The sequence below is a fragment of the Spermophilus citellus genome, assembly GCF_964194105.1.
Source record: "Spermophilus citellus genome assembly, chromosome: 3".
In the NCBI taxonomy this organism is placed as follows: Eukaryota; Metazoa; Chordata; class Mammalia; order Rodentia; family Sciuridae; genus Spermophilus; species Spermophilus citellus.
The window spans coordinates 12,412,546-12,427,374 of NC_138184.1; the positions used below are offsets into that span (position 1 = coordinate 12,412,546).

Here is a 14,829-nt window from a genome sequence, read left to right on the forward strand (position 1 = left end):
TTTTAGAGAAAGGAGACCTGAGCTAAGCTGAGAATATTCCAGAAGGTGACTCATAACACACAACCCCAAGCATAAGGCCACTGAGAGAAATAAACAAGGTGCTGCCAATTCACAGAAAGCCCAGGAGGCTCCTCAAGGGGGAATCTGTGCCTTGTCACCCTGGCACAACAGCTCACGTCCCCCTCCCTCTTGCTCATCCTCCTGCCACTCTGGCTTCCTGGTTGAACTTGAACATCAGGAACAAGCACCTTCCTCAGGCCCTCTGCACTGACCATCCTCTATTCTGCCTGACACATGTGTCTGCAAGTGACTCTGTGGCTCCCACCCTGTCCTTCTTGCGGGGTTACATGCTGTATCACCTAAGGGCTGATCTTGTCTGAACACCCAGAAGGAAATGACACTCCTGTGGCCCCTGCTCCTTAGGAGCTTCAGTGTACTGACCTTCATCAGAATGTGGAAGGATTACTGTTTCCCCTACGAGTATTTGCTCTGACTTCCTTCCATTATTTCCCTCTCACTGGATTGCAGGGACGTTCAGTTTGTTGGCAGTGACCTATCGTTGCCTAGACAGTGCCTGGACCACCACTGTCACTAACTGATATTCCTCAAACACAAGAAAGAGTCAGTCTTTAGTCATCTGTAATGAAGGTTCTCTTGGGGAAAGACCGAGACAGTGAGAGAGCAACTCCAAATTTAAGGTGGCCAGGGGATCCCCTAAAGAGGGAGTGAATCGTAAACAAAGCATAGCAGTTAGTCTTGATTGTACACTTCAAAGATCCCCTTCCTTCAGGTTAGTACTGCCTAATTGTGTCAAATGATTTCTCTGTATTTTTTTTCATTAGTCACATTAAATAAATGGAGCCAGGTAATGACACACGCATTACAAAATTTCTTCTTCTGGGAATTTCAGAGGACCCCACATTGCAACCCTTCCTCTTTGGGCTGTTTCTGTTTATGTACCTGGTCACTGTGCTGGGGAACCTGCTCATCATCGTGGCCACCATCTCAGACTCCCACCTGCACACGCCCATGTACTTCTTACTCATCAACCTGTCCTTTGCAGACATCTGCTTCACCACAACGAGCATCCCCAAGATGCTGGTGAACATCCAGACCCAGAGCAAGGTCATCACCTATAATGGATGCATCATCCAGATATACTTTTTCATATTCTTTGGTGTTTTGGATAACTTCCTCCTGGCTGTGATGGCCTATGACCGGTATGTGGCCATCTGTCACCCCTTGCACTACATGGTCATCATGAACCGCCGGCTCTGTGGATTGCTGGTGCTGGCTTGCTGGGCCTTGACTGCTCTGAACTCCTTAATAGATATCTTAATGGCCTTGGGGCTGTCCTTCTGCACAGACCTGGAGATCCCACACTTTGTATGTGAACTCAACCAGCTGGTCCTACTTGCCTGTTCCAACACCTTTTCCATTGACATGGTGATGTATTTTGGAGCTGTCTTGCTGGGAGGTGGCCCTCTAGTTGGGGTCCTGTACTCCTACTCCAAGATCGTGTCCTCCATCCGTGCAATCTCATCAGCTCAGGGCAAGTACAAAGCCTTCTCTACCTGTGCATCTCACCTCTCTGTGGTCTCCCTGTTCTACTCTACACTCCTGGGGGTGTACCTCAGCTCTTCCATTACCCAGAACTCACAATCCACAGCAAGAGCCTCGGTGATGTACAGCGTGGTCACCCCCATGCTGAACCCCTTCATCTACAGTCTGAGGAACAAGGACATCATGGGAGCACTGAGGAGACTCTTCCAAGGGAAGCCGTAGAGGAGATATTTCCAAGTCGTGCCTGTGGACACAGGCCTCAGAGACCCTGGACCAGACCCTGCAGTTCTTTATCCAGACCACAAAGTGGACCTTGTGCCTTCTGTTAATTTCTTGGAGTTTCTTTTAATCTCAACTGTGTTGGTATTTAAGGAAGCTCGTTAGGGAGTATCATTTTCTCTCTGATTGCCAACATTTTCTACCTTTTCAGACCTAAATTCTCAATTCTTTCCATCTCAGATCAGAAGAGATTTGCAGATTTCCGTGAGTCTGATATTCTGATGAGCTGCACTGTGCTGTGGAATATAACCCACTGAGGCTGTTTCCTTTATTTTATGAAGGAGGAAATCTGAGACCACAGTTTTTCCATTTTCTGTTCTTTTTTTTTTTCCTTTCTGTGTTGCTACCTTAACTGCTCTTCCTTAATATGTAGAGGTCCACTGAGTGGTGGTTTTACAGTTGACCATGTGAGAAAGGCATGCACCAGAGCTTGTCTGCTGCCCAGGAGTGCTTCTGGGAACGAGGATTCATACCTCAGACGTCGTCCTGCTGAAACATAACGTACTCTATCTCCAGGTTTCCTACAATCCCACCATGGTCATTTATTGATACCACTATCTGAAATAAATGTGAACAACAAGGTAGTCAGGATTATTGCTTTTAAATATCAGAGCAAATGGTAAATAGAAATGTAGCAGGTTATTCTGACTGTCTCCATTCTGCTGGCACTGGTTATGTATCAAGGCTTTGCCACCATGAACATTATCCCAAAATAAATGATTGTAAAATAATGCTTTTGGTTTTGTTCACATTGGTGTGTATGTTGGGAAATCTTCTGGTCTTCCCCCCCCCCACGTTTTTTTTATTGGTACATTACGGTTGCACATAGTGATGGGATTTGTCGTCACATATTTGTAGCTGAACACAATATAAGAACATGATTTGGCCAATATCACTCCTTATCTTCTGGTCTTTTCCATCTCTTCACATGCCTCCAGTTCCTTTCAAGTTTTGTTGTCAGGTAAGAGTCAACCGAGGACGCTCTGCTAACCTTGGCTGGTACTCTCAGACATGGGGTCTTACTGGTTAGAGGCCGAGGGTGGTGATGTGCACTAGTCAACTCTGCATATCTGTAACCAAAATACCCAAGAACAATTTAGAGGAGGAAAAGTGTTTTGGCTCCTGATTCCAGAGATTGAGTCCATGGCTCTGGCCCAAGGTGAGAAAGGTCATCATGGCAGACATGCTTGGTGGAGAATCAGTGCTCATCTCATGCCAGCCAGCAGACAGAGAGGGAGCAGCCGGGAAGGTGCCCAGGAAGGCTGCATCCTTCCAGGAAATGCCCTTTTGACCTGCCTCCTATAGCAATGCCCACCTGCCCAGAGCTACCACCCACTCAGTCCATTCAAACTGGGATGGATGGTTTAGGTCACAGCTCTCCCACTCCACTTTCTTTATCTCTGAGTACCTCACACAGGATCTTTTAGGGGACACCTCATATCCAAACTACAACATGTAAGGACATTCTGCAAAGTTCACTGATGGGCCCTCTCCTAGTGCTCCCCTTCACTGTCCAAGCCTCAGCTTTTGGAGCCTCTGTGTCTGTAGCACAGTTTTCCAAACCCCGGATCTGTTCTTTATCCTGCCATTCCTACTCCTGTGCCATGTCTTACTCTTTCACTAGTATGTGCATGTACTTTTATTTCATTTCAATAGTGCTAGACTCAAATATATTACTTGATAGACAACAGTCATGCACCGTATGCTTTTTGAAATGGTGTTTTCATTAGTGGCATTTAATCATCCTTGATGGTGGGGTTCATCTGCATTGCCATATGTACTCATAACACAATATGCTCCCTTTCAATCCCCAAAACTTCCCCTGTTACTTCCCTCTCCTGATTCCCCTCCCCTACACTCCTGGTCCCCCTCTTATTTTTTTACATTTATGCCTTATACTTCTGTACAACTATGGTATTCATTGAGATGTGTTCATACACGCATGCAACATAATCTTGCCGATTTCATCTTCTAGTGCCTCCTCTCTTGCTCGGTCCCCTTTCTCCACTGTGCAGAGGGAGGACAATGTGGTATACTGCAAGAAGCCAGAAGGTTTTCACCATGATGTACTAATTAAATGCTTGATTAGATAAATACAACCTGACTTGGACCTGACACAATACGTGCATGTGTTGACCATCATCAGGAACAAAAGTGAATAAGCATATACTTTAATATATTTATTTTCAGCTAAATATAAATTTGAAAACTTTCAGGGACAATTGTGAAAATTGTAAAGGGAGACCAGGAGAAGGACATTATATGACCAGAAAGGGTCCTGTGTTAGAAGAGGCTATAGCAATTATAATATCTATTCACCCAACAGTGGAGTACCCAGATGTTTAAAGCAAATATTAAAGTAGCTGAAGGGAGCAGCAGATGGCCAAATTGTGAAAATAGGGGGCTTTTATGCACCAAGTTCAGATCATCCAGACAGAAGTTAAGAGATCATGAGACTTAAGTTCCACTTTAGGCCCAATGCAACCACAGCACTCATTGGACATTCCACAGAACAGCAAAACAATACCAGTTCTTCTTGAGCACAATGGAACATTCTCCAGCTGAGAACTTATATTGCACTACAAGACAATTCTCAGCAAACACAAGAAGAAGAAAATATTATCTGGTGTCCTTTCCAACTCTAATAGTGTGAAACCAGAAATCAATAATAGGAATTTCTGGGGTGCGGTGACCAGCGCAGCCAAACTAGCAGGTTCTTGTGAGAGGTGATTGGAGATTGGAAGAAATAAGACTCATGTATGCAGATTGTGAAATTAACAGCTGGGATTGGGTGGAGTGCTGGTCTCTGATGGAGAAGCAGGTCTAAAGAATTATGCCAGCAATCTTTATTATATATGTCTCATTAATCAGATTAAAGACTATGCAAGCATTATTCTTTGTATTCATGAAAGTTACAGAGTTAGCAACATTATGCATCTTACTCCTCAGTTACATTCTACAGTTGCAATGTGCAATGTTAGGAGCATTGTGTAGCTCTCATGAAAGGTTCAGTAGCAGCAGAACTGATGAAACATTGTAGTTTTCTTAGCAAGAGAATTCCTTCATTGCCAGGAGCTGTGGGCCTGAGAGCAAGGTGAGGCTGATAAGACTCTAGCATGGAGCCTCCCCATAAAGGGCATTGCCATAGCAACCGAGTATCTGTACCTTTGCTCATAAACTTTCCCAGGCGCCAAGGATGCCACAGCCATGAATTCATCAGGGACCCCAATTTCAGACACTGGTCTCCAATCACTGTCACTGCTCTCCACACTTGGGGGCTGGGGTTGCTGCTCAGCAGTAGAGTGTTTGCCTAGCCCCTGTGAGGCACTGGGTTCAATTATCAGCACCATATATAACTAAGTAAAATAAAAGGTCCATTGAAAACTAAAAATAAAAAAAAATAGGGACTCCTGGAAATTTACAAATGCAGGGTCCTTGAAGAATATGCTCCTGAACAACCAGTGAAGAAAATAAAAGGAAATTTAAAGTATCCTGAGAGAAATAAAAATGGAAAAAGAATAAAAAGAAAATGTGTGGAGAGTGAACAAGCCTCTGGTCATCAGCTGATCCTGAAGTGTTGGCAAAAGCCAGGCCTGGGAAACATTCCTTTCCCAAAAGTGAGGATGTGAACAGATTTGACACTTGGCTCTGATGCTAACAGGCATCAGGTGTTCCAGTACAATGGGCTTCTTGGATGTGGCAGGGTAATAGCAGGATGTTCCTTTTATTGCAACAGTAGGATAGCTGCAAAAATGTTTCTAGCTCTGTAACTTTTAGTGCACACCATCTACAACTAAAAAAATAAAAAGAAGCCTCTTGGTAACTCACAAGCCTTGAATAATTTACAATGCATCTATAATTTTACTAGTTTCTCCATCAGAGGGTAGTGTCACACCTGGCCCCAGCTTTACTTAGAAATGCCTCTGTGTTCTCTTTGTTTCTGTGTTTTACTCCATCTCCCGTAGCCCCCTACTTAATATCCTTTTTTAATGCTGCGTAGGTTGCTGCAATAATGGATGCAGTAAAATGAATTCTAAGAAGAATGTTTATAGAACTAAACAAGGACATTAAAAAAGCAGAGAGATTGCAAATGCAAAAACATTCTGCCTCGAAGAAATAGAAAAGGAATAAACCAACCCAAAGTTAACAGAATAAAAGAAAAAAAATAAAATCAGAGTTGAAATAATTGATTTAGAGAATGAACATCAACAACAAAAATCCCCACAAAAGAACCCAAGTACAAAATTGGGTTGTACTTTTAGAAGGTTAATGAATTGACAATCTTCTGATAGACTGAGAACAGAGAAAAGACTGAAGTAAGCCAGAAATGCAATTGGAGACATTACAAGTGATATGACAGAAATACAGATTCACAGCGGAACTGCTGTGAACTATTATCCACCCCAATGGAAAACCTCCAAGAAATGCAAAAATCCCTGGACCCATACAACCTGCCATGAACTGGATTAGGAAGAAGCAGAAAATCTGAAAGCCTGATAATGAGAGAGGAGAAAGAATCAGTAATAAGAAATTTCACATGTGGTAAAACTAGGACCTGAGGACTTCACAGCAGAATTCCACCCAATCCTCGAAGAGCTAATAGCCACCATCTCAAACTTTTCCCAAAGAAGAAAAGAAAAGGAAGAACGGGAACTCTTCCAAACTCATTTTGCTAGGTCAACATAACGTGATAGCAAAGCCAGGTGAGGACACGGACAACTATACGGCAATGTCCTTGAGGAAGATATTTAAATATTAAATTAAATTAAATTGGGATATTTAAATATCTCAATAGATGGAGAGAAAGCCTTTGCTAAAACTCAACCTCCCTTCATGGTACAAATTATCAACCAATTGAGTATCAGAGTCATTGACCTCCACAAAGGATGCAGATGACCAGCCCATGGCTAAGGTCATGCTGGTTGGGGAAACACAGGTTCTGGAAGGTGTGGGAAGAGTCAAGGATGCCCACTCTTAGTCACCACGGTTCTGCCAGTTGTCACCAGAGCAACCAACAAGAGGAAGAACAAGGGCTGAACATTGGAGAGGAGGAGGTCACAGGGCTCTTTGCAGATGACATGAGTGTTGAAGGCATATTGTCATTTGACACATCATGATGCATATTTACAGGGAAGGGAGAGAATTTGAATTGTGCATACAAGAGGCAATGGTGAAATCAGGACTGCTGGCCTCTCCACCTCCTTAAACTTGGCTTTTGTCTTCATTCATGGAGCACAAATGTCTGTTGAGCACTCTCTGTGTTCCAGGTGACTTACCCCTGCTTTTGTGGCCTTTGAATTCTGTTATGGACTGAATATTTCTAAATATTTCTAAATTTCTGATGTTGAGATCCAAACAGTGCAGATCACTGAGGCATTCCAAGCCCCTTGGGTGTGAAAGTAGAATGAGGTTCATAACTGTACAGATCACAAAGAATGGAACTTGATAGAAACTACATGAGAGCATTCTCCTAAGTTGATCATAATACATACAGGAAGATCTATGTCTTTGGATTATCCACTGTTTTATAAACATGTAACTGAATGCTAGCTCTGAACTTGGGTGAAAAACATGATATTTCTGTTGTTTTGGAAAAAAGCATCATGAAGTCACAGATTGTAGGAGTCACAGTCATCTCTCAAGGGATCCTGATGGACCCTTAGCTGAAGAGAGGAAGAGGATATTTTCTGGAGATATCAGGGTGGTGTCCCCAACACAAACTAAGCCTGCTGGGAACAATGGTCACAAGAGGTTCCTTTGCTTTAAACTTTGGAGAAAACTTTATATAAGGGTTAAGATAAAGTGTAAGGTATTAGATCTCTGGAAGGCAGAAGAGTTGTAGGAGTAATAAAGACCAATTGACTTTACCTGGTGTTGGGAAAAATTGAACATGGACCTAAGGTCCCCTGAGAGCCAACCCAGCCTCACCCAACCCTGACAGGTTGCTGAGGTGTTTGCTGTATTGTTTGATGAGTTCGTTGGTGGATATGTTTACTGTAGTGGAAGGAGGAGTGAACAGAGAGCTCAGAAATGCCAGGCAAGATCCTTGATGACATAGGGTGAGGGCAAAGGCAGCCCCATCAGAAGAGGGCGTGGAGCCTCAGGGAGGTTTCAGGGTAAGAGCATGTGTGCCAGCACCTTTGCAATTAATTAGGTTGAAAAGATAAATGCATATCCTCTGTGGGGGGACAAACCATGAAGGGAGGGTGTTTCTTATTTCTGTGATGGAGCACCCTTTTGATTAGCTTATTATTATCACAAGTCAATTTTATATGATTATTCACATTTTAGTGATGAAATTTTCCAGTTTATTTTTTTCTCAATTGACTTTGGGAATGACTTTTTTTTGGACATAAAACCTTTCTAAATTTTATGTCATCAAACATGTTTATCTTCTTACATTTGATTTTGTTGACTTATTCCTGATGATTTGCCCAGCCATGAATTTTAAATGACACTCTTTTGATGTTTTTCTGAGCTGTGTGGTTCACTTTCATACAGAGGTTGTTAATGTCTCCTACTCTTGTAAGATACGTGTGCCAGGGGACCAACTTCATTTTCCTCCAGATGGATGGACATTGATGACAGATTTTATTTACTTATTTAAGCTTTTCCCACAAAGTTGGAATACAACTTAGTCACCTGTTAACTGTGCCCTTGCACAGAATCGCTGTTTAATTGCATAAAAAGTAGGTGACTATCTGCTTTATGTCACAATGCTAAAGGAATATTCTTTAAAAAAGTTTTTAGTTGTAAATGGACACAATACATTTATTATGTTTATTTATTTTTATGTGGTGCTAAGGATCAAACCCAATGCCTCACACTGAGCCACAACCCCAGCCCTAAAAGAATATTCTTTATTACACTCTTTTATGTCTAGGTATTTGCCAATTATTAGTCCATCATGATAGAATCAAATTTTTGCTACTACATGTACTGTTTCATGGAATTTTAATGCTCCCTTAAGTTTGGTTAATTTTACTGAATTTCATCTCTTTTCCTTCCCCATTCTTTTTATTCCCCCAATTCTTTTCTTGAAGTATATTCTATATCATGAGCACATATACATGTACCTCTAAGACCAGAGAAAGGTGAGCAAAGCAGTGGCATCTATGCTGGTTTGGACCTACCATGAGATGCACAGGCAAAGCATGGGTAAGAAATGTGCATGGGATGTCCTCAGGCACTTGCCATGGGCAGGATTTTGTTCTGTGTGAAAGGGTAGACCCCCCCCCCCCAGGGTGTGGCAGGGTGTTACAGGTAGAATGACCTCACTTAAATATGATAAAATATTTTTCCAAATGAATTTCATGATTGCCTTTTCTATTCCATAAGGAAATATATTACAAAGCAAGTACTCTTAGTATAGTACGGTACTGGTATGGTATTGGTAACCATACCAAAATAGTATGGTACACAGATGGACCAATGGATACAATAGAGAGCCCTTACATAAATCTATAAATTTAAATCCAACTAATTTTCTTAAAGTTGTTAAGAACCTTTATGGGAGAAAGGATGATATCTACAAAAATGGTGCCGGGAACACTACATATCTATTTGGAGATGAAAGAAATGGGACCTGCAAATTAATAAATGTTTGCCATTACTAATTATAATGGAAATGCCAATCAAAACTGCAATAGAAACCATCTAACCTGAGTTAGAATGATTAGTCTAAAACATGCACAAAAATTCTGTTGAGGATGGGGAGAAAGAGGAACTCTTGCACATTGTTCGTAGAATGTAAATTAATACAACCATTGTGGAGAACAGTAGGGGTATTCCTAAAACATCTAAAGATAGAACTATCTGATCCTGCAATTCTCCTACCAAGGATAAATCCTGTGGAAAGGAAAGGAGTATGTTGAAGAGATATCTGCATTCCCATGTGTGTTTCAGGATTTTCACAATAACTAAGATGTGGACTCAACCTGAGTGTCCATTTACAGATAAATCGATAATGAAAATGTGGTACGTTTACACATTGTAAAGTTACAGAGCCCTGACAATGAAAGAAATCCTGTCATTTGAAGTAACATGTATCAAGGATATATTATTTTAAGTGATAGAAACTGGGCACAGACATAAAAGTACCATATCTTCTAACTCTATTCCATAAGGAAAGATGTTGGAATTTTAATTGGGATCACATTGAATCTGTATAATGTTTTGGGTAGTATGGCCATTTTGATGATGTTCATTCTGCCTATCCAAGAGCATAGGAGATCTTTCCATCTTCTAAGGCCTTCTTCTATTTCTTTCTTTAGTGTTCCATAGTTCTCACTGTATAGGTCTATCATCTCTTTTGTTAAATTGACTCTCTAGTATTTTATTTTTATTTTTTGAGGATATTGTGAATGGGGTAGTTTTCCTAATTCCTCTTTCAGAGAATTCATCACTGATGTATAGAAATGCATGTGATTTATGGGTATTAATTTTATACCCTGCTACTTTGCTGAATTCATTTATTAATTCTTGAAGTTTTCTGGTGGAGTTTTTTTTTTTTTTTTGGATCCTTTAAATGTAGAATCATATTGTTGGCAAATAATGTTAGTTTGAGTTCTTTTTTTCCTATATGTATCACCTTTATTTATTTTGTCTGTCTAATTGCTCTGGCTGGAGTTTCAAGGACACACCAGTCAAAATGGCAGTAATCAAGAATACAAACAACAATAAGTGTTGGCGAGGATATCGGGGAAAAGGCACACTCATACATTGCTGGTTGACTGTGAATTGGTGCAGTCAATAAGGAAGGAAGTATGGAGATTCCTTAGAAAACTAGGAATGGAACCACCCCAGCCATCCTACCTCTTGATCTATACCCAAAGGACTTAAAAATGGTATACTACAGTGATGAAGCACTTCAATGTTTATAGCAGCACAATTCACAATAGCTAAACTGTGGAATCAACCTAGATGCCCTTAAATAGATGAAAGGATAAAGAAACTGTGGTATATATACACAATGGAATAGTGTATATTACTATATATACTCAGCATTCAAAGGAGTTAGTGGAAGCTAAGAAATTTGACTTCATTGAAGTTGACAGTAGAATAGTGGTTACCAGAGTCTGGGAATGTAAAGAGGGAGGGAGAATAGAAAGAAGTGTGTGATTAGGTGCAAAAATACAGTTAGTAATTTATGGTGAATTTCAAAACAGCTGGAAAATAAAATTTCAAGTAATTCCAATGCAAATAAATCATAAATGTTTGAGATGATAAAATGCTAATCATCCTGAATAAATCATTAATATATATATTAATGAATTATATATATATATATATATATATATATATATATATATATATATATATATATCACATCACATACCATAAATTTGTACAATTTGGCATGCATTAAAAATAAAAAAAGAAAATAGAAACAATTGGAGAGAGAGAATGTGCATCTTTCTTTGGCAGTGATGCAAAAGAAATGACCACACAGTGAGTTGGAGGAAGGTGCAGGAAGTTTGATATATAGAAGGCAAGTCAGTTCTGGGAGAAAAGTAACAATGACTAATTCATCTAGCATTTAATTTGTTGTCTTGGGAACAGATAATCAGCAAAAAAGTAAATTGCTCTTGATGTAAAGCAATGTCCCACAGGGAAATGATGTCTGAGTGTTGGAATAACAAGAGGAAAATGTGCCTCCTGAGGAGACACACAGGGAGTGCTTATCTTCCTGCTCTTGTCCCCCAGCATGTGTGCAGCCATGGTCTGGATAGTGTAGGCTTCCTTGCTTTAGAGCTCTACCTCTGCTTTGGAATCTGAGCTTTGACCCCTTCCTGCAGTCTTGCCTGGCAGTGCCACTTCAGTTTCCATCATCTACCATCCAGGGAGGAACTTTCTTCCAGAAACCCATCCAGGTGAGCCTGAGAGCCAAGTGGATGCTGCAGAAAGGCTTCTGAGAGGCTGGCAGCCAAGTGCATCTGCCTAAGTTCACTCAAGTGCCAATCCAGCCTTGCCCAGAGCTGGGAGGTTGCTGTGGTTGGTTGTTGAATTGTTTGTTTAATTCACTGATGTGAATTAATTTTTTTCCTTTACCATATTGAAAAAGGAAGTGAACAGTGAGCTCAGCAATACGAGGTCCTTGTTCACAATAAAGGGATGGCAAACCAGCCCCACCAGACGAAGGAGTGAAGGCTTCGGGTGAACCACCCATACCACCCATTCCTCTTCCACAGATTGCAAATCCAATGCCTCCATTTAAAATTTAAATATATAAACCCATGTCCAGAGACCTTGAGAAATGCATATTATTGAGGAGGGCCACCCAGCAAAGGGAGGGTATTATGTATTTCTGAGATAGAGCACCTTTTTGATTGCCTTGTTATTATCATAAGCCTCTTTTCTACAGTTATCAGAATTTTAATGAAATTCTCCAATTTATCATTTCTCTATTGAGTTTTGGAGTGATTTTTTTTGGGGGGGGCACAAAATATTTTAAATTTCACTTAATATAATATGATGTCTTCTTGTTCCCAAGTTTCTTGCCTTTTCCAGAATGATTTTATTCACCTGTGAACTCTACACATGTTTCTTGATGTTTCTCCAGAATTACTGTTTACTTCATTCTGTGTGGTTCATGGGACCCCTGGGAACCATCTTCCTTTTCTTCCAGATACATAGCTGCTCATGCTGGATATTTTATTCCTCAGTTCAAAGGCAACCTTGTTGCATGTTCACTGTGCATACATATTGAAGCAGAATTCCTGTCAACAGGCATCTGCTGCATGCCCTAGCATTTGAGAAAGATACTTTGCTATGTTCTTTAATATCTGGGCACTAGCTGATTTTTCATCATTACATCTTGATAGTGTCAAATGATGTTATTGAATATTTTCTTTCACTTAATGCCTGATGCTTCATTCAATTTTGTCTGATAACACTGTTTTGAAACCACACAATTCAACCTTTCAGTTTTTGTCCATTCTTCAGAACTTTCCTTTTTCTTTAAGTTTGTTGTACATACTGCAGAAATATACACATGCCACTGTGGAAGCAGAAATTTGAACAAAAATGCTCATTTGGGACTTGCATCTTAATGTCAAATTTATTGCAATATAATAAAAGTGTGTGTGATGTAATGCCCCTTGGGGACAGGCTACATGCAGGATTTCATTCAGTGACAAAGGGTGTTGTAAAAGTGCCTGCAGAATATTATAGGGTATGATCTGGAGAGACCTTTGCATGTTGCATGAAGATCACAGTCAGGATGAGGCAGTGTCCAAAAGATTTGTCCAGAGTTCCAAAGTAAAAGCCTGAAATAACCCAGAAAATGGAGAAATGGAGGGTCAACAAGAAAATGGAGAAAGGTGTTTGTCTCATCTGCTACTGCCCAGACAATAACCAATCTACCTTTGTCTTTCTGCCTCTGGCTTGGAAAGTCAAATGCCATTTTTTTTGCATAACATATATAGCCTTTAATGTTTTTAAATTTAAAATTCAAAACATTGAATTTCAAAAATTGATATGTTAAGAGAGCACTTTAGTTATAGTTTGATCTTTTTTTATTTGTTCTTTTTAGACATTCATGACAGTAGAGTACATTGGACATATTACACATTCATGGAGTATAGCTCATTCTAATCAGAATCCCATTCTTGTACTTGTATAGGATGTGGTGTTAATTCACTAATTATGTATTCATATACAAACATAGGAAAGTTATGTCCGATTAATTCTACTGTCCTTCCTATTCCCATCCTCTTCCCTTCCCTTCATTCCCCTTTGACTACTTCAATGAACTTTTATTTTTTATTATGAAACCTGAAAAAACTTGTGCCATAGACACACAGGGCAGAACAGTGGTTACCAGAGACTGGGGAGGGGAGAATGGGGCAGAAAGGCCAAGAATGATTAGTGGCTATAATCTGTTGGGTTGGAGGAAGAAGTTTGGGTGAGTTATTTCACAGTAGGGTAAATATCGTTAATGATAATGGTTTATAAACTTTAAAATAGCCAGGAGAGAGGAATTTTAATTTTCTTATTATAATTAAAATATCTGAGATGGTGGATATGCTAAGACCCAGATTTCTCCAGTATATAATATTTCTGTCTATTAAAACATCTTGTTCCCTCTAACATTCACAGTTATATGCCAATTAAAAATTAAAAACTTCACTTAACTCATATGAACAATGAATGTGCAGGAACAACATGTTTTTTCATATTTCATATAAAAATAGCCAATGTGAGGTGTTGTTTTGTATATTTCTTTTTTATTTATTCTTCCTTTTGTTTTTTTTTTTAAACATGGACATTCAATCTGTGTGTTGGCACCAACTAGATATTAGGTCTGTCCCTTGAGAAGTGTATTTTTGATTTTCTATTACTTTTGCTGGTCCTGGTTGGAATACATCTGGAGTTGGGAGGCAGCCAGAAACAAGAAGCTCTTTTTCCCTAACAAAATGTTAGATACATGGTTTTATCCTTAGAACCAACTAATTTATCTCACTCTGTTTATTGAGTAGAATTTCTTGTTACCTTGAAGGCAGAGTATGAAATCACCTTTCCAAATGGCAGCCCAAGGACAAATGTGTGTGGCAGAATGACAAATGGAGATCTCTGAGGAACCATCCTTTCCTTCTTAGAGAGAAAAATCATTTTCTGTTGACAGCTTACTGGGCATTCTTTCATTTTAACTAGTGTGACTGAAGGCGAAAAGAACAGGGCATTAATGTGGGTCCAGGACGCCTTGGATTGCAGCATGCTTTTAAGTTGTGTGTGTGTGAGTGTGTGTGTGTGTGTGTGTGTGTGTGTGTGCGCGCGCGCACCTGTGTGTTTGCTTTTGACTTTAGGGTTTTTAGAGAAAGGAGACCTGAGCTAAGAGTATTCCAGAAGGCGACTCATAACACACAACCCCAAGCATAAGGCCACTGAGAGAAATAAACAAGGTGCTGCCAATTCACAGAAAGCCCAGGAGGCTCCTCAAGGGGGAATCTGTGCCTTGTCACCCTGGGACACCAGCTCACGTCCCCC

At 40.2% G+C, this 14,829-nt stretch overlaps 1 protein-coding gene across 1 annotated transcript; it reads left to right on the forward strand.

The window, feature by feature from the left end:
* Positions 1–855: 855 nt before the first annotated feature.
* Positions 856–1,785, forward strand: LOC308644077 (olfactory receptor 7A40-like; the record flags this gene model as incomplete). The annotated part of the gene is made up of 1 exon (XM_081284772.1): positions 856–1,785. One exon carries the CDS (start codon positions 856–858, stop codon positions 1,783–1,785), a length of 930 nt encoding a protein of 309 aa, XP_081140898.1.
* Between the last annotated feature and the right edge of the window lie 13,044 nt (positions 1,786–14,829).